This window comes from Alternaria alternata (genome assembly GCF_001642055.1).
Source record: "Alternaria alternata strain SRC1lrK2f unplaced genomic scaffold CC77scaffold_6, whole genome shotgun sequence".
In the NCBI taxonomy this organism is placed as follows: domain Eukaryota; kingdom Fungi; phylum Ascomycota; class Dothideomycetes; order Pleosporales; family Pleosporaceae; genus Alternaria; species Alternaria alternata.
This window is the reverse complement of record NW_017306195.1, coordinates 432,808-459,540: the sequence shown is the minus strand read 5'-3', so window position 1 is coordinate 459,540 and position 26,733 is coordinate 432,808. Positions and strand designations below refer to the sequence as shown.

The 26,733-nt window shown below is 51.1% G+C and overlaps 13 protein-coding genes and 1 non-coding gene across 14 annotated transcripts; 6 read left to right on the top strand and 8 right to left on the bottom strand.

Annotated features, from left to right (window-relative positions):
* Positions 1-1,867: 1,867 nt before the first annotated feature.
* CC77DRAFT_1093008 (hypothetical protein) lies at positions 1,868-4,523 on the bottom strand (the record flags this gene model as incomplete). The annotated part of the gene is made up of 4 exons (XM_018529657.1): positions 1,868-2,053; positions 2,128-3,216; positions 3,267-3,858; positions 3,909-4,523. 4 exons carry the CDS (start codon positions 4,521-4,523, stop codon positions 1,983-1,985), a joined length of 2,367 nt encoding a protein of 788 aa, XP_018387915.1. The 3' UTR covers positions 1,868-1,982.
* A 389-nt stretch (positions 4,524-4,912) lies between these two features.
* Positions 4,913-6,164, bottom strand: CC77DRAFT_733389 (Sedlin). The gene has a single exon (XM_018532979.1). It carries the CDS (start codon positions 5,863-5,865, stop codon positions 5,302-5,304), a length of 564 nt encoding a protein of 187 aa, XP_018387914.1. The 5' UTR covers positions 5,866-6,164; the 3' UTR covers positions 4,913-5,301.
* Positions 6,165-6,180: 16 nt separating this feature from the next.
* Positions 6,181-7,219, top strand: CC77DRAFT_1093006 (mitochondrial ribosomal protein subunit L31; the record flags this gene model as incomplete). The annotated part of the gene is made up of 3 exons (XM_018529656.1): positions 6,181-6,230; positions 6,362-6,591; positions 6,689-7,219. 3 exons carry the CDS (start codon positions 6,181-6,183, stop codon positions 6,739-6,741), a joined length of 333 nt encoding a protein of 110 aa, XP_018387913.1. The 3' UTR covers positions 6,742-7,219.
* Positions 7,142-9,911, bottom strand: CC77DRAFT_958710 (hypothetical protein). The gene is made up of 2 exons (XM_018535553.1): positions 9,549-9,911; positions 7,142-9,366 (listed from the first exon to the last, which is right to left on the bottom strand). Exons 1-2 carry the CDS (start codon positions 9,680-9,682, stop codon positions 7,221-7,223), a joined length of 2,280 nt encoding a protein of 759 aa, XP_018387912.1. The 5' UTR covers positions 9,683-9,911; the 3' UTR covers positions 7,142-7,220.
* A 258-nt stretch (positions 9,912-10,169) lies between these two features.
* CC77DRAFT_t26 lies at positions 10,170-10,268 on the top strand. The gene has a single exon. It is a non-coding gene; the product is annotated as a tRNA-Val (tRNA).
* Positions 10,269-11,000: 732 nt separating this feature from the next.
* On the top strand, positions 11,001-12,006 carry CC77DRAFT_1048542 (SnoaL-domain-containing protein). The gene is made up of 3 exons (XM_018527537.1): positions 11,001-11,224; positions 11,281-11,472; positions 11,531-12,006. The coding sequence occupies exons 2-3, from the start codon at positions 11,341-11,343 to the stop codon at positions 11,954-11,956; spliced, it is 558 nt and encodes a 185-aa protein (XP_018387911.1). The 5' UTR covers positions 11,001-11,224; positions 11,281-11,340; the 3' UTR covers positions 11,957-12,006.
* A 251-nt stretch (positions 12,007-12,257) lies between these two features.
* Positions 12,258-14,637, bottom strand: CC77DRAFT_1018528 (mitochondrial distribution and morphology protein 34). The gene has a single exon (XM_018524639.1). The coding sequence runs from the start codon at positions 14,264-14,266 to the stop codon at positions 12,452-12,454; it is 1,815 nt and encodes a 604-aa protein (XP_018387910.1). The 5' UTR covers positions 14,267-14,637; the 3' UTR covers positions 12,258-12,451.
* A 341-nt stretch (positions 14,638-14,978) lies between these two features.
* On the bottom strand, positions 14,979-15,885 carry CC77DRAFT_733113 (cell wall biogenesis protein-like protein Ecm15). Its single transcript, XM_018532976.1, has 2 exons — positions 15,442-15,885; positions 14,979-15,304 (listed from the first exon to the last, which is right to left on the bottom strand). Exons 1-2 carry the CDS (start codon positions 15,617-15,619, stop codon positions 15,120-15,122), a joined length of 363 nt encoding a protein of 120 aa, XP_018387909.1. The 5' UTR covers positions 15,620-15,885; the 3' UTR covers positions 14,979-15,119.
* On the top strand, positions 15,886-16,934 carry CC77DRAFT_733156 (hypothetical protein). The gene has a single exon (XM_018532977.1). The coding sequence runs from the start codon at positions 16,152-16,154 to the stop codon at positions 16,731-16,733; it is 582 nt and encodes a 193-aa protein (XP_018387908.1). The 5' UTR covers positions 15,886-16,151; the 3' UTR covers positions 16,734-16,934.
* Positions 16,935-17,198: 264 nt separating this feature from the next.
* CC77DRAFT_733111 (serine/threonine-protein kinase cbk1) lies at positions 17,199-19,306 on the bottom strand. Its single transcript, XM_018532975.1, has 3 exons — positions 18,154-19,306; positions 18,045-18,107; positions 17,199-17,999 (listed from the first exon to the last, which is right to left on the bottom strand). The coding sequence occupies exons 1-3, from the start codon at positions 19,102-19,104 to the stop codon at positions 17,229-17,231; spliced, it is 1,785 nt and encodes a 594-aa protein (XP_018387907.1). The 5' UTR covers positions 19,105-19,306; the 3' UTR covers positions 17,199-17,228.
* CC77DRAFT_930843 (hypothetical protein) lies at positions 19,144-20,296 on the bottom strand (the record flags this gene model as incomplete). The annotated part of the gene is made up of 2 exons (XM_018534186.1): positions 19,144-20,018; positions 20,074-20,296. The coding sequence occupies 2 exons, from the start codon at positions 20,294-20,296 to the stop codon at positions 19,144-19,146; spliced, it is 1,098 nt and encodes a 365-aa protein (XP_018387906.1).
* A 1,515-nt stretch (positions 20,297-21,811) lies between these two features.
* Positions 21,812-22,673, top strand: CC77DRAFT_1059384 (hypothetical protein; the record flags this gene model as incomplete). The annotated part of the gene is made up of 3 exons (XM_018528232.1): positions 21,812-22,031; positions 22,089-22,402; positions 22,458-22,673. 3 exons carry the CDS (start codon positions 21,812-21,814, stop codon positions 22,671-22,673), a joined length of 750 nt encoding a protein of 249 aa, XP_018387905.1.
* Positions 22,674-23,460: 787 nt separating this feature from the next.
* On the top strand, positions 23,461-24,357 carry CC77DRAFT_1029582 (hypothetical protein; the record flags this gene model as incomplete). Its single annotated transcript, XM_018526526.1, has 2 exons — positions 23,461-23,842; positions 23,903-24,357. The coding sequence occupies 2 exons, from the start codon at positions 23,461-23,463 to the stop codon at positions 24,355-24,357; spliced, it is 837 nt and encodes a 278-aa protein (XP_018387904.1).
* A 78-nt stretch (positions 24,358-24,435) lies between these two features.
* On the bottom strand, positions 24,436-26,694 carry CC77DRAFT_1018523 (Phosphoribosylaminoimidazole carboxylase). The gene has a single exon (XM_018524638.1). The coding sequence runs from the start codon at positions 26,549-26,551 to the stop codon at positions 24,845-24,847; it is 1,707 nt and encodes a 568-aa protein (XP_018387903.1). The 5' UTR covers positions 26,552-26,694; the 3' UTR covers positions 24,436-24,844.
* Between the last annotated feature and the right edge of the window lie 39 nt (positions 26,695-26,733).

Below are 26,733 nucleotides of genomic sequence, written 5' to 3'. Positions count from 1 at the left end.
CTGGACGTATAATAGACACTTCAAAAACAAACATATGCAGCCTGTGATTAAGTGATTTTGGTGGGATTGTGTTCCATAGCCCGGTAAAACTTGAAATTTAATTACCCATCGTGCAACGGGCGTCGTGTATCAAGATTTCCGGAGCATCCATCCCAAATCCAGACACCCAAGCAGTTCGCCTGTGATCCTTCCAAAGCACCGAACGCAAAAGAGAACCCACACGAACGGTCCGTCAGCCACTCACGATCAAGTTACAGCGGCACGGCACGCAAGCCCTTCCATGCAATGGTTAACGTGATATTGCCCGAGATAAAAAATTATGAATGTGTCGTTCGATGTGGTTCACTTGTCAAGGGGGTATCCCTCCCCCAGACGTTCGCAAATGCGGCAGGCGGACAGTGACAAGCCGGGAGAGCCTGGTCTCGCGTGGCTGAATACCACTCATGTCGACGCGTTATGTGCCTGGTGCCTGACTACTGCCGTTGTAAGAACATGGGTTTATTGCTTTTCGAGTGGGTAAGGGTGTGGGTAAGGAGGGTGCAGGGCCCGAGTGTCAAGATCAGGGACGCAGCGCAATGTTGTGCAACGCGACGGTGTTGGGTGTGGTAGTATAGGCTGATTGCGGATTGGTTTGGTGGTAGCGGACGTTGGCGTTGGCGTCAACTGGTTGGGGTCCACAAACTGTTGTGGCACGCGAGACGAGGTACGCGCGGAAAGCCAAACCGAACTCGTAAATCGGTGCTAGTCTGACAGAAGCCCCCCTAGAGCTGAAAAATATTCCCCGAAGTTGCAGCGATGGAGCTTGGAGGGTAAGATGACAGCATGCGGGATTAGCCTAGTTGCTTTGACAAAACTAATACAAACCTCGTGGGCATGAAGATGACATGTATCCCATCCCTTCGCGCTGACTCCCAAGGCTTTTTGGCGTCGTGTGAAACATGTTATCCTCCGTCTTAAATTCCGTCTTCTCTACGTATAAGTCTTTTTCCTTCGGCAACTTCCACCGTCGTTGCATACCAAGGTAGCATTCCCATGCATCGAACGATTCCGCGGCCCCGACACCACCACACCACACCGCACCAAACCAAGAGAAGAACCGAACTCCCAAGATCTCTAGCTAACTAACCGAACCAAACCTAATACTACTACTAGCTCCCTCGGACAATCAAAGTCAGCCAGTCACAGTACTAAAGCCACAAGATCACGCTAACACACCTGTTTGTTAACGTTCGGCGAGAACATCACAGACCGTTGGCACTTAGCACCGCACCGTTGAAATCACTATTCTTGTTTCTAGTTTTAGCTTGTCTTTGCACTTATACGTGACTAACCATTTTGTTCTTTATGCGCGTCAAGCCGTTGACGAGGCTGGTGTGGTTGGTTCGTGAGCTAAGAGCTAGTTAGTCTTATTAGGTTATTGCGGGGCGCAAGCTTCGTCTACCAGAAGAGGAACGTTCTCGACCTGACGAGAGATGAAGATTGCCGCCCCATTTCCCAAACCTTGCGTACTAGACATGTGGGAAGCAGGCAATATTAGTAAAACTAAAACCGAGAGCTGCGGGGAGTTTGCAGGATGCGAACACGACGTCACAAAGGGCACGCGACAGGATATGCTTTCAAGTTTGGCGCCTAGTCGTAGCCGTCAAGTGCTTAAAGGCCGAGGAAGTGGAGAAGAGATGCATGAATGGCTACCGAACTAGTATGTTACCCCGACTCCGATGTTTACGCGCGTTACAGCTTATGATCGGCTTCTTGTAAGGAGATAAGGATTTTCGATTCTTAGACCAACAGTAAGATTCCAAATAGGCACAGATCGTACGTCGACTCCGTAGATGTAGGCAAAGAATGCAATGTTCAAGTCTCTCGTCCTGTGCATAAAGTCCTTGCGAAGCTAGAATGAATTCAACGCTAACCTAAATTCCTCCCATATGTCCCCCCTTGTCATTCACTCACTCCACTGTACAGGACTGTGCTATGGTATCTCAGTCGCGCTCACTACACGTGCGCGATTGCCACCGCCCATCTTTCTTGATTTCATAAGATTCTGCCTGTCCTGCTCTTGCGTCAGTCTCGATCTTTCCAAGTCTGTCTCATGCACAATTAACCCATCGATGATGCTGTACTTACTAATATCCGGGTCATCGTCATCGTCGTCTTCATCTTGTACTAACGGACGATTAGGGCGCAACTTGGCGAGGTTCCTATCGCCGTTGATGTGAGAGTGAGTCCACGAGTTCCATCCCGCGCCGTGCTTTGTGCTTTGAACCGCTATAGTGCTCTCAGTATCTGAAAGGTCGGCCAGCATCCCCACATTCTCTGCAGTGATGCCTCGGTCTTCTGTGTTGTTAGGAGCGGGTGTGATGGACATGCTCCTCATGCTGCCTCTAACTTGCTCAACTACGCCAGTTTCAGGTGCTTCGTATCCATTTGCTTCGTCAACGGCGATGTCGTTACGAATTCTCAATTCGGTTTCGCTGAGTTGGGATATCTTCGCTGAGGCGTCAAGTTTGGCTTTGCGAGGGGACCGTGAGACTGGCACTGCTCGTGTGGTGGCTATGGGCTTTGATGGCGTCTTTGACGCAGGTGCCGGTGCGGTTGGTGGAGACAACTGAGACTTCATGATAGATGCGTGCTGTGGTTGATTTGGCAACGAGAGTGCTGCTTGATTGTCGACCTCAGGTTTCGGTCTTGACGTGGGCTGGAAGCCGTACCCGTTCTTGCCTTTGCTGAACACGCTTTTTGAGGCTATGGCCGCCGGCGGCGGTGGAGGAAACTTGGTCTTCTTTGTCACTGGCCCAAATCTCTCCGCATTACCCTTCACGCTCTTGTACAACTCCTCTATAACAATGGAAGACCTAGGCTCATCGTCTTCAGATGGCGGAGTATAGTCACTCTCATCGCTACTTACGTCGATTGCCTTTCGCTTTCGTCTACCCGAGCGCAAAGATGAGACAGAAGTTCGAGGTGTAGCTGACAAGTCACATTGACTCTGTGTTGTGCTGGAGGCACGATACGTTGAAGCTGAAGCTTGTGAGCCAGCACGCACATTTCTAGCAGCCGGCATGCTGTCCTTCGTGACGCTGGCTGGAAAGTCAGGTCTTCTGAAGCTTGTGTTCTTAGGAGCCATGGAACTTTGAGGTAGTGCGTCGGGAGTGTGAGAGGACCGTCCAGGTGGTGGAGGCATATTGGGGATGTACTGTTGTGGCCTTGGTGGAGCTATGCGATTATCAGCTACAGAATGAGACGTGGAGCAAAGTACAACTTACTTCGGGGAGGTTCATGCATCAACGTATCTTCAGCACTTGGCCCCAGTGGCTGGGAAATAGGTTTGCCCTTGTGCTCATCTTGTGAATGTGCATCTGAGCCCTTCAAAGTGTCGGCTTCATCCAGCGGAAGCCTGTGGAATGCCGACTCTTGAGGCATCAGTGACTGGCCTTGTCTGTAGTCCACGCTTTGCTGCGATCGCAAACTGCCAGACTGGTGATGTAGAGGAGATCTTGATGGAGCCAAGCCGCTCGACAATTGTACGCCCTCTGAAGCAGAAATCGTGGGAGTAGCCCATGTAGAAACGGCTGAAAATGTACATGCAGAAGTGCTATCCAAAGTTCCCGAGGCTGGAGCTCCGAATATCCAAGCACTGCCTTGAAGAGACTTTTGCGTCTGAGTAGCTGGCATGTGCAACGGGTTCGCTGAAACCCAACGACCAAAGCCACCCCCTTTAGGTATTGAGCCGTGCTGTGTCGAAAGAGCAGCGATCGAAGCATCATGTGAAGCAATGGGCGAGGGGTTAACTAGAGTTGGGGGTTGAGAAGCGGAGAGATCTTGTTCGCGCTTGAATAGCGATGGCTGTGGCGTGCCCTTGACAGATTAGTATCGTTCTTAAATGTCTTCACTATTTGCGAAGTTACCTGTTTTGCGCTTTTGCCAAACAACTCGAGACTCGCAGACGGAATAGCATGCTCTCGCCTTACAGCTGTCTCGATAATATCGCTCTTTTGGGATTCCAATATCGGGTCTTTCGCAATTGGTGGCGGGCCCAGCTTCTTCTGTTCCTTTACCGGTTCATCGTCGTCGGAACAAAGATCAATAATTGTGACTGCAGCACTTCTCTTCTTGCTTTGACGTGCTTGGGTCTTTGTGTTATATGCTGGCGTAGGTGTAGAAGTCTGAGGCGCTTTCGAGGTCACCGCCTGCGTCCGTTTGGGTTCAGGAGCAGCCTTTCGAGTTGGTGGTGCAGCTTCCTGACGATTGTTTCGACCTTGAGTCCCCGTCTTAGACGCTGCAGACCTGTTTGCACTCTTGCTCTTGTCTTTACTTGCCGCCCGCGCCTTAGTCCAAAATTCTTCTTCCTCCTTCTTGTGTTTGGCAAAAAGGTCCGCTTCTGCCTTCTTTATATTCTGTTGGACTCTCTCGTACGCTTGCTTAGACTTTTGTTGGAAATCATATAGTTCGGCATAGTGTTTTTGTCGAAGGGCGAACCACAGTTCCTCAGATGGCTCGACATTGGTCTGTATCGGTGGCATGCTGAGAGCTTTAGTACGTCGTAACTGAGGTAGAGATGCTCGGTAAAGGTGAGGGAAGAGATTTTGTCACACCCAGAAGATGGTATCTAACTAGAGTGGTGATACTTCAAGTGGGGTGAAGACGGGGTGAAGGTGAGTAAGGTATTTGCACTTTTGAAATGAAAAGCAGGTAAAGGCAGAATTTCTAGTGAGCATAGATTGAAAAATGCGCAGGCAAAGGTCAGACAGGTTCTCTGTTCATTCAGGTATAGTGTATTGAGGAAAAATAAACAGACTGAGACACAAACAACAAGCAACCGCCCTTCCTCAAGCAGCTATCCGCAACCGAGGGTGCGATGTAGAAAGGGAGCTCTTTCGCGATATAAACTTGATCGTGAACTGCTGAACCCATTGTGTGTGTGTATACCCCGACGCCCAGTTCTGTGACATGAATCATCTGATTCTCCACGAAAACGATCCAGACATGTCTTCGTAGCTCTGCATGTAGGCACTATTTGTGTGCTCGCATGCCTGGTACGTAGACCTCCAGCTGGGTCAATCTATTGTGCCTTGTACGTCATTGTCTCAGATCAGATATGCTTCGCAGCGCAGCATTTCTGATCTGAGACATTTGAGCATCAGGCTCGAGAAGACGGCTCGCGTTACCTCTGTTGAAAGCTATCGGGGTCGCGGCAGTTCGAGCTTGCGTTCGCGCCATCCGCTTTGTCTCGAAGTAGAAGCCGAGCCCAATGGTTGTCTCCAAACTTGAGTTGGTAATTTGGCGTTGCCTCCTATTCCTTCATAGATACTTCTTCGCCGCTGTCGCAACCCTCTGCCTGAATACTGGACTCTTGATGACCTCCCCATTGCCGACGGCAAAGAACGGGTTCATGATAGTCTTGACCCACGCCTCATATACGTCGACCATGAAGTTCTTGACGGCCTCTTCCGTGGCTGGACTACTAGGATTGTACAGACCAGCTCCTCCTCCCAGTGCAGCCCTTCCGCCTGCAAGACTCCCTCTCGCGCCTCCAGCACCTCCGCTGGTCAGTCCGAGACTTTCATCCCGTGGCCGTGTAAGCAGAAGGAAGCGCGTATTGCCACCGGTAATCCAACACGATACAAAGCAGTTCTGATATTTGTCGATGTGTTTGAGGTACATGGGTGCTGAGCCGCTGGAGGTAGAAGGACCCCATTGCACTTCTTCGACGATGTCTAGTGACGAGTGTAGGATGAATGGGACGAGAGCGCGCTCAGCAGGTGTGTAGTTCGCAACGCCAGTGCCGCCGCTGCGTGAGGTGCCGAAGTCGTGCGTAAAAAGAGGGACATCGAGGGGCGATAGGATGGAGAATGTGTACGACATGGTGTGGTGTTAGGGTGGAGGTTGGTGTGCGTAGGGAGTGCTGGGCATGCGTGGTGTGAGAAGAGCCGACGATGGGTGACTCAATCGGCGATAGTCTTCTTGGCTCCTACGAACGTCCGGGAAGAAGTCACGGGAAGTCGTAGTTTGTATGGTCGCGAGTTTGTGTTTAGGGTTTAGCTATGCAACGTGTGGGGTGTTGATGAGCTTCCCCACGCTAATCGGCATATCCGCCAAGAAAGTCCGCGGGAGTGTCTTTGGAAGAATATCGCGACTTCAATTGCGGCCGTCCAGCACTGCCAACCACAACACATCACCATGTTTGGTCCTTTCCGCCTCACAAACCCGCTATCGGGAGGCCTGTTATGGTGCGACTCCCTGCATTTCCCTGGATACCTGTTTGCGCAGTTGCTCGTTTTCGCCGTCACGTTTTCAACGCCTATGCATTCTTTACTGTCGCCAGCTCGCTATCTGGACATGAATACTGACAAGACTACAGGAAAATACCATGGCGCCTCTCTAGACACCAGAAGTACAGACATCGCGAGCGTTTACGACACGTCGACTCCGTGGTCGGCACACTCGATACCGCACTACGACGCATGGGGCAGAGCATGAAGAAGGTGGAACGCTGGAAGATGGAGATGCCGACTGAGCAGGAGATGCTGCCCAAGGATAAATACACCGTCTTCGACCGCAAAGTGAAGAGGTATCGGAAGGGAATCCACAGTAAGTCGCATACTGTCAGCGCACGAGAATCCGCCTTTTTTATAGCGAAAAGAGCGTACAAAAATCTGGCATCGATATGGTGGCTGACGTTTCGTAGAGGTGCCAAAGTGGACAAGGGTCAGCCAACGACTCAATCCTCCGGGTTTTTAGACGGATCCTACGGCGAGCGACGGTCGCGCGTGTGTATACCATGTATTATCATACAATTTGCATCAGATACGGCGCCATGGAAAGAAAGCAACGAATACTCCCTAAATATGCACTGAGAATTGCATGCGCCTTGAGTGCAAACAGATACTTGCATTGAAATTCGCCGACAGAAGGCTGCTTATTAAAACAATTACCGTGGCTGTCCTCTACTTGGTAGGAAGCTGCGGTGGGAGTTAGCCGTGACGTTCATGTTTGACAATCAGCGGGCAAGCAAATGATGCTCTATGCGACAGGATCCCATGACTTTGGCGACGTCAACGACTTGTACATCATTTTGCACATGTATTGCCCATGCACGCTACCGCGAATGTTCACAGAGACCATCAACCTGCTGAACTGAGACCAGTACACTCTCAATTACTAAGCGTCGTGCTATATAGTACATGTCTTTTTATCCCCAGATAACGATACTTATCAGCCTAAAACAACATTCCGAGTTCATTGGAGTCAAAGCCCATACCCTCGAACCCAAGACCCTGAGCATTCCATCCCATATCAAGAGGCAAGAAGCCATTCCACAAGGCTGCATCATCCGTAGGCGCATTACCCCCACCACCGTGTACTGCAAATTCATTAACAGCCCCTAGATCAGTCCATCCGAAATCTCCCATTTGCTCCGTAAGCGCCGGACTCTCACCCGTGCCATTGCTACTTGCCTGTGGGCTGGCGCCAACGATCGGATGCTGTGGAAAGCCATTCTGGTCAACAGGATTACTAGCGATATGCGTGCCAGGATGGCGGAACGAAGAGCGACTAGCCTTGTCTTTCTTTGGCACTTTTGCCCAGAGCAGTTTGAGGAGCTGAGAGTACCGGGAGCCTGGATGCTGGATACCAGCTCCAACCCCGACAGCGCTACGTTCGAGGCGTGCGACTGTTTCGTTGATCATGGCGCGGATGGCGCGATCTTCATCGGCGCTGATGACGCCTGTACAGCGAGCGCGATAGAGGAAGACACCTGCGTATACGAGGTAGAGATAGTACCTCAATGGCATGAAACGTAGCGAACGCTCGGGATCGACAAAGTTGTTCACGGTAGTGAGAATGGCTTTTGCGGCGTCAAGGCCTTCGTAGATGAAACGCGCATCGCCTACTGCGCCTACGTTGTTTACAAAGACGCGTTGGGGAACTTGCATACGACCTGTTGTGTTGTTGGCTGGAGCGCCGGCTACGGGGTCGGTTGATGTAGATGAAGAGGGCAATGCTCGGAGGACGGTGGCCTGAAAGGCGAAGGCGTTGGTGTATAAACGCAGGTAGTCGTACGACATAAGAAGACATGCTTTGAGCGGCGGAGAGCACGTCAGTGTACCCCATACACTCTTCCAGCCGTATATTGCAGAGCGGAAATCATCAATAAACTTGATGTAGCTACCACTCATCTGCGATCGAAAGCTCGAACTGGGATTCGAGTACAAAGTATCGTGTACATTGCTGAATAGTTGTGTGAGTTCGAGGTTCGCTTGAAAGATGGAAGCATGGTCTTCTTCGTTGGGGCTTTTGGGTATTAGCGACGGATAGTCCTCTCTGCGTAATGTTGTCAAAGGTCCAGGTCCACGAGACCAGAAAGCTTTCCCGATTCTGATGCTGATATGGCGATCTGACACATACGCCGCTGTCCAAATGAGGCGTTTGCGGTGATGATCTGGATCCTTGCCCTGGTCCACAAAGCGGAACGAGTACCGGTCTAGAGCAAGAAAGTAGGCAATCCTCAGGGCGAGACCAACATGCATCCAGCTCTCCTTATCTTCCTCTCCTTTACCGACCTTGCCAGAGCCACGCTGTGTATACGGCGCCCACTCAGCTAGCAGAAGTAGGGCCTCTACAGCTTCGATACCCGCATCGCCTCCTGCTGCCAGCATTGAGACAAGGCTCTTCATATGTTCTGAGCAAGCTTCGTAGATGTGTGGTTCATCTACGAGGTCTTTGGAAGCGATGAGCAGGATAGCCGTGAGGAGGTGTTTCTCATTGTTCACCATGTGTGAGAGGTTGGATGTTTCGAATGCGTGCGCCGGTGCAAGCGGGTAATATGGATGGTATTGCTGTTGAAAGCGAACGAGCAGCTGGCATAGAGAGTGAACTGTGAGAATCCCCCGGTCTAGCAACGGGTACGAGAAGGACAGTGGCGCGGGCATGCTGAGAGAGGAGCCTCGCACATGTCCTATGCTGCTGGTGATTCCACTCCCATTATTTTCTTCATTCGAGCTCGACTCTCCAGCAACTCTAGCCAGTATGCCCAGCGCATCTGACGGGTTCTGCAGATTTGAGAACGGAAGCTCATCTGTGTTAGAAGAGTCGGAACGCGATGCTTGTAGCTCTTCGCCAAACGGTTGTACGCCTGGGTCTTGCGACCATGTCGTTCCGAGATTGCCCAGCGTATGGAAGCTTCCCTCGGGCGCAGTCGCAGTAAGCGCAGGTAGTGGCTGCTGCGTTTGCGCTTCTGACTGCGATTGTGATTCATCGACGCGTTTCTTTTTTCGCTCGCGCCGTCCACCGCGATTGCTGCCACCAAGCACGCATTCGAGGTTGTCGCGCTTGCATCGAAGGCACGGTATGGAGTTGTCCGAGTCTCTACAAAGCCACGTTAGAAGACATTTACAAGACACAAGGATTCAGACATGTTCATGCGTCGCATGTCGCATTGTGATCCGCTGCATGTCGCGTTCGAAAATGCTCACGCGCAAACTTCAGTCCCCAAGCGAGCTCCAAATCGCCGACGCGCGCAGACAAACAAGACGCCGTCAATCACTTACAGCAAACACCGACTCTTCCGCTTCCTGCAATTCAAACACGCGATTTGTGTCCTTTTGATCTTTGAAGCTTCATCTTCATCCTGGTTGGCGGCCTGCTTTGCGCCGGCAGGCTGTTGTGGGGCATTTGTTTCCATGCCTCATCTCGAAGCAATGGGTGGTGTCGGTGTTTGAAGCTGTCGGTCGGGAATTGTGGGCACTTGAGAAAACGCGGGGGCGGTAACGTTGGCATCGGGTATTGCTTACGTCGGGCCGAAGACACGAGCGCACTTTTCAAGGTTGTTCCAAGCAGAGTCACAGCAGGAATGTATCATGGCCCAGACGATCCTCAAAGGCGTGGGCGGATGTGATCGTCATGGTATTTGATGTCATTTTGGGGATCTCGTCGGTCGGGTAAAGCTATGGATGGGATTGTGCGGTGCCAGCCCCTGACCCAACCACATCTGCTCAGTGACATGTATTTCCCCACCTCGACCGTAAAATCCTTCAATTTTTGACCCGACCGTCAACATTGACACCATTGATGTCGCGTGAGCATTTGCAGATTTTCGAACCATGCTGTCGTGTGAAACTTCTCACATCAAGTATATATTGTACGGTTTCGTCCCATCATTCATCAAACAGGGCTCGTTGGTGTAGTTGGTTATCACGTCAGTCTAACAGAGCGCTTCACAGCACTCCTTAGCACACTGAAGGTCCGGAGTTCAAACCTCCGATGAGTCATTCATCGGCGTTCGCAAGAGCGCATCCCTCCTTTTTTTGATCTTTGCTGTGCTGCGGACACTTACCAGATCGAGGGAACACTTATCGAATCAAAACCTGAACGTTCATGATGCTAGTTGCGAGGCGGTGTAGTCTTTTTTTGCCATGTTCGGCCGGTTGCGGGAACATCACCACCAAGTGTGCTCCGGGGAGACATGAGCAGGAATGATACCTAGGTAGCTTCTGAAAGTCAGGAACTACAAGATTTGCTGACACAAGGCTATCGAGGGCAATATTCGCTACATGTGCAACCTTTATGTGGCGTATGAGACTTTCGACACAAAAAGGGTTATCATAGGTCGACCGACGGTTTTGCTCAGGTCAGCAAATCATGGCTGTGAACTTTGGACTACTCTGCTAGCCAGCACTTGATGTGCCCATAGGCGATACTCTCACCACTCAGGCTACATCGATTCTTGTGGAACCAAGCTTTTTGCATCACTGACCATGCTGTAAGTCGGGCTAAGCCCTACGACAGCGGTCCACCAACGATTCATGTAACGTCTCCACCCTGGTACCTTTCAGTCAGTTGGATCGCAACACGGATGCACGTCTTGCGCCAGACCGATTATATGCGGCTCAACGTCATCTAGCCACGTAGAGCTTTGAACCAAAGCTATGGCTAGGGAGTGCCTGCCAAGCTGCGCTCATGCTCAGCGGGTGCACGCACCTGGTATGACCTCACAACAACACTGTGTACAAATCTCAACCTATGTGACATACTATCGCCATTGCAATAGAACAAGATGATCTTAGAACGACGTGGAACGGCTTTGGAAGATCTCGTCATCACCGGATGTTGCACTCAGCAGAGTACGGCTCTACTCGGCTTGGTGCGGCAGTAGGTGACACTATAGGGATAACCTTGTGGAATACTCGAAAACACCCGGTGGTAATGAATTGGTAGGCGATCAAAGTAAGTAGCCGGGTGAGTAATAAGTCTGCAAGCAATTGCTAATCACTCACGTCCGAGTTGTCATCTACATCGCTGTTGGATGAACCGACTCGTCTACTATCACTGCTTAGTAGATGTATGCAATACCATGGCCTTATAGTCTCCTTAGATCTATCTCAGACACATTTCGTTGTCAATTTCCCGTATATCTGTATAATCAACATCGTTCTATCAACAGAAACACAAACCAACCAGCTACTTCAACAGAAGGTACGATTGAGTGAACTTTCAAAAGGTATCGACCCTTCTCTGATACAACCGACCATAGACCATGGCTTCCGACCCTCTACCGCGACTACATCGCTTCATCGAGTTCATCAATTCAGGCAACACAGACATCGGCAAAGAAGTCATATCAGACTCGGCTATCTTCCATGTACCATTCGGTCCTGAACCCCTCAAAGGTTTAGACGGCTATCTCAGAGTTCTCGGGATGATGCGTGGCGCATTCCCAGATATCAACTGGACACTACAAGAAACTGTATGCGAAGGTGATAAGATAGTTGCACGTTTTGAAACCCGGGGCACGCACCAGGGTCCTTTCATGGGTGTCCCCGCATCTGGAAAGGATATATGTATGACTGCTCTCAACATCTACCGTTTTGACAACGGTAAGATCGCGGAGGAGAGGGGACAGCCGGACATTTTTGGGTTAATGGTTCAAATTGGCGCTATCCCTGTGCCAGGGCCTTGACATCCTGTACTCAAGTGCATAGATAAATCATAAATCCACCCATCTCGTTGAGCCTAAAGATATCTTAATTATTTGATACAAGATGCGGTGGTCGTGATATGGAATACTGTGCTGGAGGCAGAAGCAATATCACGATAGCCACAATGTTCAATGGATAGTGATTAGCATCACGCAGCATGGCGGTATTGTAGTGTGAGTAGTGGTATTTCAATATGTACTCTTCGCGACGACATGACCGTCATCGCGGTAGCAAGGAGATTAGTGGTCTGTTATGTAATGCAGCGATAGCATCGCGTGCGCCCCTTCCTTGATGCAAACCCGAATATATGCAAGCAATCTTACTCAAGTTGATCCGATGCAACGAGCTTTTCCCTATCCTGATACGCCAATGCTAAGAAGCAGAAACAAAAGAAACAACAAATGATGGACAAACAACATGCAAGAACTGAACGGTGCTTCGTCATGGAAACTTCATCGCTCATAATTTCATCAAGCTTACGCGACGTAAGCAGGCGGTGCCTCAATCTCGTCATCGTTCTGCCAGAAGCCTCCTGTGGGCGCAGTCTTCGTCCTGGCGTGCGAAGGCCGGCGAGACGACCGGTCCTTTTCCTCTTGAACCTTTCTCGCAATCTCCTGCGCCATCTTTGTCATCCAGGCTTGTTCAAGGATGCCACCGGAGCTGGCCATGACGTCAGCGTTAGGTGGTGAAGAAGTGCGCGGTGGCGAGCATAGAGCTGAGAGCGAGGAGACCTTGTCAAACGACAAGGAGCGTAGGAGTGGCGAGGTGGACTGCTGTGCTTGCCGTAGTTTATTACGCGAAATCGGCGGGCGTCTGGAAGATGAGTGGGATATGAATGGGTCTTCGAGGTGAGCGGCTGGTGGGGTGGTTTGCTTCGATTTGGTGGACTTGGGTGGCTTGGGTGCATCTGAAAGATCTGGTGCAGGGGCAAGAAGAGGGCCAAAAGCAGGCGGCTCTTCAGGTATCCGCTTCGGTGTACCAATGTCCAGACTGCCACGGCGGCTCTCGAAGCGCATGCCAGGTTGTGCGGGGCTCCTTGGTGGGGTAGCCAATTCTTCCTCTGCTTCCCTCTCTTCGGGGATGACGCTTGACGTCTCAGATGCGTACGCACTTGGTAATGGTGTATTGGCTCCAGTTGACACGCCAGAATCAACGTCCTCCTTCTTGCGCAGATCAACAACACGCTTCTTTCGTTTCCGCATGCCACCAGTGCGAGAGCGACTTGAGCCAAGACTGAGCCCCGAAGGAGTCGAGTATGCCGATGCCATGGTAGGTCGTGAGCTGTGTGTATCATTGCCTGTTGAGCCAGACGCAACCGACGACGCGCCAGACTTGAGGCTGCCAAAGGTCGACTGTATCCTCGATAGGCTGCCTTGTGTGAGTGCCGGCGTAGCAGCACCAGACTCGGGTCTGTCTGGGTGACCTGCCCATGCTCTGAAGACGGCATCGCGTATGCCGGGTGTGAAGAGGGATAGCGTTCGTTGCGATTCGGACAAGGCGGCTAGGCGGAGGATGTTCTTCTGGGAGAAGGAGGCGTGGATTTCGCCAGAGTCGAGCGATAAGGCAGAAATTTGGGCTTCGTCTAATGGGTTCCCGAAGGCATCGACAGCATCTTGTGGTGGCGATGCGAGAGGGTCGATGGCTGCGGTTGTATCGTTAGCGCCTTCCAGTCGCTCTTCTGTCTCGATCTCTTGGTACTCGGGCGACAGCATGCGTAGTGATAGCCTATGAATAATAGCCGGCAAGTCCTCCATGAACAAGACACGCAATTGCCCCTCAATCTCCTTCTGCAGGTAGTCACGCACGAATGGGATGGAATCAAATGTCGAAGAGACCTTGAGCGACTCCAAAGGGTCGTTCCTGAAGACCAGCGTCAAGCCCTTTTGTTTGGAGAAGACCAGGATGACAAAGCCGGAGAGGCGGATGTTGGACAGAGTGATTTGCAATGGTATAGTCAAGCCGGACGATGCTGCCAGTGGCTGTGGTGAAGCAAAGTCTGGCTTGTTGGAGAGATACGTCTTCAGCGGGTTTGCCTGAACTTTTGTTTTCAGCGTCAGGAACGCGTCGCCGGCATACGACATCTTGAAGATGCCCCTGAACCTGTCCTCGGCCAAGTCGCCAATCTCTAGTATCTCGAGCTCTGGCGGGGTGGTGCCGAGATTCAGCTCGGTGACGACGATGTCGTCGACGATGATGGGCGGCTTGGGGGATTTGTTCAGGGCGGTGGTGAGCATGTCGCGCGCCCTCGACGTGTCGGCAATGAGCGGCGACCAGTTGAAGTTGAAGGCCATGGTGATGGGTTGGTGCGCTCAGTGAGCGGTGCGTGGAGCGTCGACGTCGTTACCGCGCGGGTGGTGGTGGGGATTGGCAGATGATGCTGCTGTCGCGTGCATTCGCCATGCGATCACACGAGGCACGATTGCAGAGGGGTTGGGGCGTATTTGCGAGGGAATGGGTGGGGAAACAGGTGGGCAGTGAATATTTCGGGCGGTGTGGGCGCGGTATTGTATGGCTGCACTCGTGGTGGAGTGAGAGTGGGAGAGGCACATGCGGCACTCGAGGGGATTTTCCGGGTGAAAGGTACCGACGTCAAGGATGATGCTTCTCGCCTGCCGCCAACTTTTTACACAACCGCACTTCGGCCGTGCGCTTTCCACCACCCACCCTCAGATCGGCTTAGCCTACCTGGACACGACGACTGGCGGTGAAGAGCCTGGAGCCGTTGTATGCAAGTATGCGTTACAGACTAGCTTCCCATGGCCGTTGATTCGCTGCGACGTCTACATTCTCGATCGACAGTTTCAAGAAGCCCTACGCCTAGCCACATGTCAACATAATATGCTTCTATCCGCTGTCGTTTAGCTGTCGTCGACTAATTTCCCCATTATCGCTATAGCCCAGCTACCCCAGCATTCCCGCAACGTCGAGCCGAATGTAGCCAATAATAGCAGAGGCTGCTTGTTTGAATCATCATCCGAGCTTTGGCTGGCAGATCTGCCGTTGGCGCGCGTACATCATCTGTGGTCGTGAAATTTGTTTTCATGCGCATCCGTTGTCGCTATCGTAAAGGGTGGTACACGTGGATGACATGGCAACTGAGACACCTCACTCCTCCCTGTCACGCGCGACATGATACTCGGCCCATTACAACGCTGCATCTTGGTCCTCCTTGAGCAGCTTCTCCACTGCCTCAACTTTATCCTTGAATCCCTGCTTTTTGTCCGTCCTGCTCCCCACCCTGATATCACTCTGGATCCTCACAATGCCATTCTGGTGCAGCATAGCATGGCATTGTCCAATGACCCGCATAACGTCGTCCCATGAGCCCTCTAGTCCCAATTAGTATATGCATTCAAGAATATTCCATATACCCCTCCAAGCCACCACGCCCGCATACCGGCCGAGAAGGGAGTTGGCTCGGACGCGAAAGCATACACGACGTAGAAGGGGGTGTGAAGAGTCATACCAACTGTCGTTCCCGCAGAATGCATGGAATAAGTTAATCCGCTCCTCTTGAGAACCCGCTGCACTTCCGCTACCTCTTTGGATACAGATGCTGTGGGAGTGCCGAGCGGAATCAGACAAAAGTCTGCGATGCATGATGGTGGGGTTGCCAAACTTGCGACATCATTTGAGGCCGACATAGTGTAAATTTGTTATGATTGCGGGGTACGGATAGAAAAATAGCTTGGAAGAAAAACCAATGATAAAGTCTTCGGATGTTGATGGTGGTTGCGAGCGAGTTCGGTGATTGTCGGTTCTCCAGACACCGAGACAGCGCCCTTACTAAAAACACCTTTGAGCCCCGAGTTTGATTGGGTAAAAAAATACATATGAAATTGTTGCAAGCTACTACAAGAGGTCTAGCTACGATTTACAGACGTCAATGTTCATCTCTCGCGCGACAGTATCACATTTACATTCGTAATGCGCAATGCAGATTCCAAGAAGCAAACGGTCCACCATCACGCGATCCTAACAAACTTATGCCAACACACTCGTCTGCCACACTATCGTAACACGCAGATGAATTGCATTTGGTTTTCGGAGCAAGCACGACAATGTTCTGTCACTACTCTATCTCCTTAGTCCTATGCAATGCTATCACTATTTCATCGCATTCACCATCGTTCACACAGGCACCATATCTCGTTCTAGCGAGCTCTCTTCGGGGCGATGTCCACGTCCACAAAGACTGGTGGTGATACGCCAATAGTTATATCGATGGACCCTGCAACTACTTTTACTACCACTATACAAGTAGTAACCAGTACAGTCGAAGAGAAGACTTCTCCAGAGGTTCTGACTCAGCCGGCTGAAGTGTCAAAACCGACAACAGAAAGCGCGCTTCTAACATCATTCGACGTCTCGCTACCTAACCCAACGTCTTCCTTGATGGTAGTCGTATCGACAATAGCCACCACTTATGCTGACGATGAAGAGAAGTCGGAAGTGTTATCGAGCGCTTATACTTCCTTGAGATCTACTCCTCAGACGACTATCGCACCATCTTCATTCGATTCAGTATCACCTACAACTGCTGAATCTTCCACTCCATCGCAACCTGAACCTGGTCTTAGCGTAGCGGCGTCAATTGGGCTAGGTGTATCGATGGGTGTCGGAGCATTTCTTGTCATAGTAGGGGTTCTATATGCAGTGTTCGGACGGTATCTAAGGAATATGAGGAGAAGTTCGGAACGTCGGATGGGTGCAACGAATGTAAACAGATGGTGGAAAGGAAGAAGACGGGATAGTTGATGATATTGAGTGAATTAATGAACAAGAATTTCTCCTTCGTCTGAAGCATGAAGAGTCCGTACTTCCTAAATCATCTTCAATCCCTTATATCACCCAAGTGTTGTTTCCTGATCACTACCACCAGGATCATGTTATCCCCATAAATCTCAATATCAGGTAGCTGATCTGGCAAGCCCATAGGACCATCTTCCAATAGAGTTACGCTGCTGAAAAGATTGCTTGTAGAGGAGATAAGTAAGACATACATCCCGCCTGTACACCGAGGAACACGAATAGTATCCACAACAGAAGCGTTGTACCTCGGGTGAAGGGACTAACATAAGTGGTGAGAATGAGAGATTGTGCATCTTAGCTGTTGCAGAGAAGCGAGTATATAAGTGAACTGAGTAAAGGCATTGCGGGATGAAAGAGCACATCGATGAGTTCAAAAGTTTGACCAACCTCGGATTAAATGGATCCTACGCATTATGCACAGGACAAGAGGTATCTACAGTACTAAGCACTCGCAGCCACCACCCCAGCCCGGGTGATGTGAGGTCTCGTGATAGCAATCTTGTCCTCCAAGTCTTGCAGCGAAAATCTAGGCCTACGGTATGTGTAGCCCACAAAAGCACCCTTCTTCCTGATCTCCAAAACGGTACGGCCAACGTCTGGATCTCGGAGAAGTTTGTCACGAGGCCTCTTCTTCTCTCGCTTACGCCTCTTCATTTCTTGCAACGATTTGGCAAATAAAGCCTGGGCGGGTTTAGCGATACTGTTTTGCTGGGTTGCCGGCTGGACCAAGGGCGTGGTCTCGTTTTCGCCAACACGGTCTGCTAAATTGGAAACTAACAATTCTCCGACAGCCTCGTAGCTTGAAGAGTCGAGATGATCAGAAGCGCTCATGATCTCAGCCTCATCATCGAAGTACTTGGTAATTGACTGGCCGCCATGAACACGAGGTACAAATGGAGGACGAGTCTGATGCAGTTGTGACCACTGGATGTTGCGAAAGAACGGATGCGATTTGATGTCTTCGGCGTCATTTGGGTAGACGATATGACCAGTGGTGTTGATGTTCCGGTTGCGGCGCGCACCGGCAGCTTTGTCACGGAGGACCCAGTCATTCTCACGGTATCGCTTAGCTGAGAGTCGATCTTGTCTCTCGTCGAGCAATCGCATCATTAGATCGATTGCATTGCGTGACACTGGCATCAGTGGTACGCGGTCGATATTGGGACGAGCATATCGCTGCTCAGATGGGAATCGCAGCCACCGGGTGTGGTCCTGTAAAATCAGTACCAGAAAACGAGGTGTCGAAGCCTGACTCACCAGTATGCGCGCTTTCGTGGCTTGGCGATTGTCGCAAAAGAAAGGTGTGCACCCGTAGAGACACTGGCTTCGTCAGTGAAGTTGCATCTGCCTTGTCACCGCCACATACCTCGTATAGTATGATACCGATGCTCCACCAGTCACAGCGACCATCGTAACTTTCACCTCGTATTACCTCTGGTGCCATGTATTGACTTGTTCCGACGACGCTCTTTGCGAATTCACGCCTTTGCTCTCGATTCAACCAGTCGATTATGGGTCCATTGCCTGAGTCTTGTCTGGTCTGGTAACGGCCGCGCGCCGCGCCACCTCCGTTGACAGGTTCCAGGGTTTTGCGAGCATCTTGTCGGCTCTTTTCCTCTTCAATATCTTGTACATCGCCTTTGATATGCAGATCCAGATTACGGAGTAGGCCGTACCGTTGTTCGTTATAGTACGTCTGATTATGAGCCCAGTGTCCATCGAAAGCGAGGCCAAAGTCGGAGATTTTGAGATGACCAGATGACGTGATGAGGAAGTTGTCAGGCTTGACATCGCGATGAATCCAATTCATCTTGTGTGCTTCCTCAATGCACAATATCATCTCCGCAAGATACCACTTGGCAACATTCTCGTCTAAGATGTCTTCGCGAAGAAGTAGGCCCAGAAAATCACCACCCACCATGTACTCCATGACAAGATAGAGATTGTTGTTATCTTGGAAAGCAGAGATGAGAGGTACCACCCATCTTGAGTTTTCAGAAGCGACTAAAAAGTCTCGTTCTGCCCGCAAGTGTCCCTCTTGACTGTTGCGAAGCATATCCGACTTCCTGATGACCTTCATGGCGAAGACTTGCTTTTGTCTGTGGGTTGTTGGGGAGGACCTATCATTTCTTGGTGTCAACGAGCCATCAAGATATCCTACACTGCAGCTGCTCCCCCTTAGAGTGCCGCAATTGTCGCTCTTCTCGCGCACGAGGCGAACGACACCAAAGCTACCCTTTCCGAGTACTCTTATGATGTCATAATTGGAAACATGTACACCCTTCATTGCCCGACGCGCTAGTGTATTGGACTTCATGACGCGTGTTTGGCGCAGATGGTTTGTCTCTGCGAGGTACTATTCTCGTCTTTTGCAATGACGCTGCTCGTTGGGTATGGCCATAGCGAAGAGCTTGCGCTCCATTTGGCGGCGCCGCATGGATCGTGGCGCGACCTTGGTTCCGAGGAGCTGATTGAAATGAGACTCGAAAAAGGTTTTTGCCGCTGCGGCATGCTCGATGGTAGCAATGGAAGGCTCACATAGCCGTGGTGCATCTTGACGTGGGAAGACGAGGAACCGGGGAGGCATGTGTTCTGGAGTGGGCTCACAAAAGAGCGCAGGTGAGTTGTCAGTTATATGACGACCGTTCTGGGTTCGATATAGCGTTTCGGTAGACAGCGGCGCACCCGATGAGACCAACGACGTTGGTGCAGTCGACTGACTTAAGGGTGCGTTGCTACTGGCAGGACTGAGAACACTTGATGGAAGAGAAGGCACCTCGGACATGGGGCTTTTGGGCGAGGTTGCAGTTTGCTGGTCATCGCTTGGTTGGTTGAACTGGTCGGCTTTGACTGTTGGGCGAGAGCTTAACTTGGGTCGATGTACTACCGTATCGTTCTTCAAAAGGGCGTTGGAAAGCTTAGAAGTGAGTTGCCATGAGAGGTTTGGCGATGACCAACTTGTCGATATGGGCGCAGAGGGCGGCGTGCGAGCTCTTGGTATAGGTTCCGACTCGCCATCGAAGACGGCGGCATTAGTGAGTTGAAGTAAGGATGAAGAGTCAGGATCGAGGGAGAGAGTTGGTAGAGTCATAGGTACATCGGGAACTATAGGACATTGTAGAGGAGAATTGGAGTAGGATTTGACGGTATCGACACGTGGTACGTCTTTTGATTTGTTCGCTGTTGACCCGGTACTACCAAATGTGGCCTCCCCAGGGCTTGGAGCGGAACCTGTTACTGCCATTAGTAGAAGCCACAATGTACAGGACAGACGTACATGACATACTCTTGCTATTGCGGAAGATGGAGAAAATCTTGATGCTTCCCCGACGAAGTGTAGTAAAGGTACGGCTAGCAGGGGTACTGTTGCGCCCCTGTAGGTTCTTCGTGGAGGGGCTGGAATGTCCCTCTGCTGATCGCTCAATAACGCGAATCTTGCCTTTGTCACGAGACAAATGTATCTGGTTATGGGCTTCTTTTCTTTTCCGCGCTCGGACGAGCGACGTCATGCTGGCAGCTGTGGTGTTGGGGTGTTGATAGAGGTTAGAGCCGAGCAGAGTAACAATGTTGGATAGACGCTGCGGTCATCGAAGAATGTCGATGCAGTGCTGTTGGTAATGTCGGTAACAAGAGGAACGAAAAAGTCCAGGCAAATGCTGTATACCGCTGTCATTGCGGAAAGCATGACTTGATTGATGTGGAAGGACGTAAGTCCCATTACAGAAAGGCGGCCATAGTCTCTCAGTGCTCATAGAAGGCGCCCACAACGACTACAGTATCAACCGTGATTACTGTACCTCAAGCGCAACCGTTGCAACCGCTACCCAGGGTACCAGAATCAACGAATTCGTGTACCCTGCATCCAACACGATCTACAATCTCATGGCGCTTGGCTAAAGCAATGCTTGTTCACTGCTAGCCGCAGCGCGCAAAGATATTCCTTCTCTACATCCAGCAAGGGGAGTATGGATGTGGTGCCTCGCGCCGTCCTGGCAGGCACTAGCAGCGATTCCGAGGATGCATCGCGCTGCGTGAATGGTGCACTGGTACTTTGGGCACGATGCGGATCCAGAAGGAGCGTGGTTCAAGCAAATAGTCGAATATGAGGCCTTCGTTCGTCCCGGTGCAGTGGGCACAACCAAGCGACCAGGGGCGAAGAAACAAGCGCCCAATCAGCATTGGCAACACACAACCCTTCCCCAGCTATCGCACTGCAGCCATCATGCAGCGATATGAGGATAGAAACATGCGCATACATGACGGCTGGGAATTATATTGCGGCAAAGTCGTTGATCGTCGTTCGTTGGGGGCCAACGGCGGCAAGCTGACTGTGCCCACGATTGCTCGCGTTTTGCACTTCTTTCTCTTACAAACAGAGATACCTAGCTGTGGCGGCTCGACACTCTATATCACGCCGTGGTCACACTATCACGGCCGAGTCGCGCGGGATGCCGGTTTTTCTTCAATCTGGAAGGCTTCCTCGCTGCTTGTGATGGGCATGTGGATTATGGAGTAGTTGGGCGCTTAGAGGTGCCTGGCCGGACTGCCGAGGGTCTGCAAAGCCATCACACGCTTCCGCAAATCAGAGAAGCCCTGTGCATGGCCATCTCGGACGCTATTCGCTCCGCCTCTCTAGAGGCGTTCCCTCCCGCCCGACAATACGTGCATACGCGAAGCTCAGTGGTCGCTGGCCCCTGTAGAGTCAATATGCTAGCTCCGTGCCTATTCGCTGCCTACTCAATGCTTCGAGGGCTGACATGCAAAGGCTGGCCATGCTGGCGGACCCGTTTTGCACTGCTCATTCGCCTGAAGCGTCTCTTTCGCTAGCAATGGCATGGTCGCACGAGGCAGTCGAGGCCAAGTCCTGTAATCCATAAGTGCTGATGCCCCCCGCCACCGCACGCTGCCCGTTCTGCGTCGACTACCATCAAATCGTGCACCCTTAAGCTGACGGGTCACTACATTGAAAAAGAGAAGGATCCCCGCTTCGCAAGAGTCTTTGCTTTCCGAACCGTACCGCCACAATGTTTCGTTTTACCGAGCTCGTTTTCGTGGCCGCTACTTGGTCGCTCGCCGCTGCACATACCGTTATCGTCTACCCACCATGGAGAGGAAACAACATCCACACCAACGGAACCAAGTCCGACACCGACCCATCTATTCCGGATGGGTCGCTCGGTATCAACTACCACAATGACACCGGCACATATGGATTCCCATACGGCATGCAATGGATGTACCCATGTACGTTGCTCAGCCCGGTTATGTCGCGTATGAGACAATAGCTAATAACATTCACAGGTGGTGGTATGCCAATGTCACAAAACCGCACAAAGTGGCCGTTGAAGGGTGGCGCCGTCTCGATTCAGCCTGGATGGTTCCCTGGCCATTCGCTTGCCATGTTCTACATCAACATGGGCTACGGCAATGAGCCTCTGAACTACTCGCATACGATGTTGCCAGTGTTCCAAATTCAAGGACCTTCGAACCAACAATACCCAGGCCAGTTCTGCCTGCCACAAGTACCATTACCCGCAAACTACACACCTCAAGTCGGCGACAATGCGACTATTCAGGTTATCGAGCTTGCGCAACATGGTGCTGCTCTCTACAACGTGAGTAACAGCGTCCGTGAACAACGATGATACAGTCACTAACATAGTTCAACAGTGTGCCGACATCACTTTCGCCGAACCAGAGGACGTTCCTGAGGTCAACGAGACCAACTGCCGCAACACAACAACGCCAGACCAGCACATTGGTTTCCAAATCGTATATGCGACAACTTCATCGCCGGCGCCACACAATATGGTTGTCAACAGTTACGCATCGATAGCGGTACCGGCAATGCTTGCAGCTGCCTCGTGGATAACATGGGTTGTCTAAGCCACGATTATATCATTTATTTGTTAATATGATTTTGTTACGGGCATGGCGTTAGGCGCGAAAGATATCCAGTCTCTTCTGAAGCGACGATCTCCACTTGGAGCGTACGCGGTGTTTTTGGTCTGCGCATATGGAGGTGGACGAACGAGCTGCTTAGCAGCTACGACGGTCTTTCTTTGCGCACATAACACCTCACTATGCAGCATGGTGCACACAAACTGCACGTCCAATACTATTCGCAACTACAGCGTTTTTTGTTCCACTCATCGCTCACTCAGCGTCAGCAACGTGCCGTCATGCTTGCTAATGCCCATACCAAAGATGTCTGCTTCTGTAAGCCGCCACCAGGAGGCCTGATCTACATGCGTGATCCAGATAACAGCGGGTGGCTTGAGGTGAGGCCAAATCGTAGACCCATTTGCAACAGGCACGCTTTCCAGATGGCCTTTGCAATAGTTTGCGGGCCCTACAAGGACCCTTTTCGCCATTCCGCGTCGGAAATCCCGTTCCGAGCCTCCCTTTCCCCACTAAAACCAGACCCTTGTCCTCTCACGATGATTTTCTACGCGCCCAGGTGGTCCCCTTCCATCCTTCCCGTCATTGCCATCAGCACTTTGGCCACCGCTTCTACGCGCCCATGCAAGCCGCACCTTAACTCGACGACGTGACGATCGGTGATTTCTGTACGTCATTTCGGATTTTGCTACTCTTCTGGTTCGAGAATATGCGCCTTGTTTTCCAGCCAAGACTGATTTTTGAGTGGAGCCCGAAGAAGTGAAGAGAAGGAATGAGCAAAAAAGGCAGGGGGCGTGTGAAGAGGAAGGAGGTTCAGAGTGATGATGGTTGGACCGTGATCACTCATGGGCTAGCTAGCGTTTCGCTCAATGACAAGGGGAAGAAAGAGATAGATGCTGGATCTTTACCGACTCGGACTGTTGAGGGTTTGACGGCTGAGAAGCTTCTCGAGGACTTTCGCACTCTTCAAGATCGATGGGAAGACACTTTACTTGCCAAGCAAGTTAAAGAAATCCTGGAGAAGAGTGGTGGAGATAGTGGGTGGGGAGTCGAGGAGGCGGCATGCATAGGCATCGGCAGTTTCAGTAGGGACTGGGCACATCGGTGGAGAAGTCTGTGGCAGCTTGTATTGTTTGTTGCTGTAGTTAAGAGGGGTATGTTATTGTCACTCTACCTTTCTTTATCTCTATGCAGAACAACTAATATCAAAATAGTCAAAGACGACAATAAGGACACCAAGTTGGGATGCTTCGCCCAAGACCCAGCCTTCACACCTCTCGACGTTGAATTCCTCTCCTTACTTTCCATTACAGTCCTCGAATCCGGCCTTCAGTCCCGCATCACATCTCAATCCTTCGTCTACTCGCCTTTCGTAGATTGGTTTCTTCTGTTACCAGTGTTCCTCAAATCTAAAGATCCAGTCTTGTATGTCGGTAATGAGATACTGGATGATTACAGTGTTTACGCGCAAACAAAGGAGAAGAAGGAACGGTTGGAGGAGTGTAACGAGGTAGGCAAGAAGTGGACGGAAGGTAGGGAGAAGGTGGCTTTGAAAGAGTTCGAGAAGCATGGAAACGCCTTGAATGGGATGGTCGTTTATTGGAAGAATGCTGATCAAGGGGTACAAGAAGGGAAAGTCCCAGATGAGAAGCCTGATGGAAAGATATGAAGGTACTGTGTCTCGAAGGCAGGCACGAGAAATCTTTGAAACGCCCAACACATTCAGCGTTGTGGTTTGCTACAAGTTTAGGGGAAACACTTCGTAGTCATAGGGAGAGTAAGATCCGAGACTCCAAAACAACCACAACCCTACAACATGTCTTGTTCTTCTTCCTTGTAGGAGGTAGATACAAACTTTCCTATTGCTCCACCTTAGGCTTCATCCATCATATCAAAGTCATATTACGCTTTTACAAAAATGACATCGGGGTTGATGATGTCTGTGTCTGCCTCTGGAGGGCAGCAATGCTGATCAGCATCATGCGTGAAGAGCTTGAGTTCAAAGCACTTCCATAAAATCGCACATTTGTTGTACCTACTACCCGAGTGGAAGAAATTGAACCTCTTCCAAGCGAGGGTAGAGCATTCTACTACCTACGTGTCGCACCCACCAGACGTGAAGACGAAGTATATACTCAATACACTTCCATCCGCATCTATTTGCCCATACCCTTCAAGTATGTCTCCCAGCCATCCTCTAGCAGGGCCTTGTCCTTGCGCATAACCTCATTCTCGTTACCCTCCATCCAGACCCTCAGCCTCTCGCGGATCGTCTTGTCCTCAGCACCAAGGATACGAACAGCAAGCAGCGCAGCATTGGTCGAGTTGTTGATACCGACCGTAGCAACAGGCTCACCGCGCGGCATCTGGGTCATGCTGACAAGACTGTCCCAGCCATCCATCACACTCGCCTTGACAGGAAGTCCAATGACTGGAAGTGTAGTCCACGACGCACACATACCAGGCAGATGGGCTGCACCGCCCGCTGCGCCGATGATCACTTTCAGAGAGGTCTGAGAAGCGGTCTTGGAAAACTCTCGTAGCCAGTCGGGTGTTCGGTGGGCGCTGGTGATGCGTGTTGTGAAGGGAATTTGCAGCTTGGTGAGGATCTCCAGACCGGCGCGGAGGACAGGGAGGTCAGAATCTGAGCCCATGATAACAGCAACGAGCGGATCTTCTTTGGAGCTTTCAGAACTGCGCGATTCGACATTCTTGCCTTTTTGGTTGTCGACGAAGTCAACGAGTGGCTGGATCTCGCGTTCTGCGGCTACGAGTGTGGGCGCTGTGATGGTGATGTGACCCATCTTACGTCCGGGACGTGCATCGCCTTTACCATAGAGATGAATCGATGCATTTGGTGACTCAAGAGCTTTCTTTGCGACCTGAACATGGGAGTCTGGAGTCTTGCCGCCGAGGATGTTAAGCATGATTGAGGGTTCGCGGAGGCGGAGACTGGACTGGGAGATGGGCAGATCAAGAATAGCTCGCAAGTGCGCATCGTACTGAGAGATGGGGCAGGCTTCAATGGTGTAATGGCCTGAGTTGTGCGGACGGGGTGCGATCTCGTTGATGAGTAGGCTGTCGTCTTTGAGCAGGAACATCTCGACGCCGAAGACTCCCTTTCCTTCGAAAGCACCGATAGCCTTCTTGGCAAGTTCTTGGGCTCTTTGTGCGGCCTCCTCTGCTACGTTTCGTGGTGGCGCATATGTAAGCTTGCAAATGCTATCTTCGTGTACAGTCTCAACTGTAGGGAATGTGAGTACGCCGTCCTTCGTCTTGACAACCATGACTGCGAGTTCCATCCTGAAGTCTGCCCATCGTTCGGCATATAGTGGCCTCTTTCCTAGGGCCTCGAATGCAGCGTCAACATCCGCCTCAGTCTTCACCACAAAGTTTCCCTTGCCGTCGTACGCCTCCGTCTTACTCTTGAGCATGAAGGGATAACCATATGATGCACCCACCTCTTTCAACCCCGCAACACCTTTCCCCTCCAGATCGATGCTGTCCGCAACGTCAACTCCATGCTCTTTCAGGTACTGCTTCTGTGCGTATTTGTCCTTGATGGTCCGCAGTGTTTTCCAGCTAGGTTCAACAACGACTTGTCCAGATACCTCTTCTAGCATATGGGTATCCACGTGCTCAATCTCGACAGTAACGACATCGGATGATTCAGCGAGTTTCTTGACAGCCGCTGCATCTTTGAAAGATCCCTCAATGTGGCCGTCATGCGTTGATATCTGCTTTGCTGGCGATCCCGCGACATCCAGGACATTGACTTGTATGTTTAACCGATTTGCGGCTTCGATCAGCATGCGGCCCAATTGGCCACCGCCCAGTACGCCTACTTTTCGATTGTCGGCCATCTTGTTAGTGTTGGTGTTGAAGTCAAGTCGTTCAAGTGCTGCAGTGACTAGTTGGGGTATTACGTGGGTGAGAGTGGTTAGCGCGATGGTTGGTTGGATGTGGGGGAGCCGCAGAAAAATTAGCACGCGAAAAACTTCGTCGTCCAGCAGTCGTATACAGAATTTCCTGTTGCAGACAAATA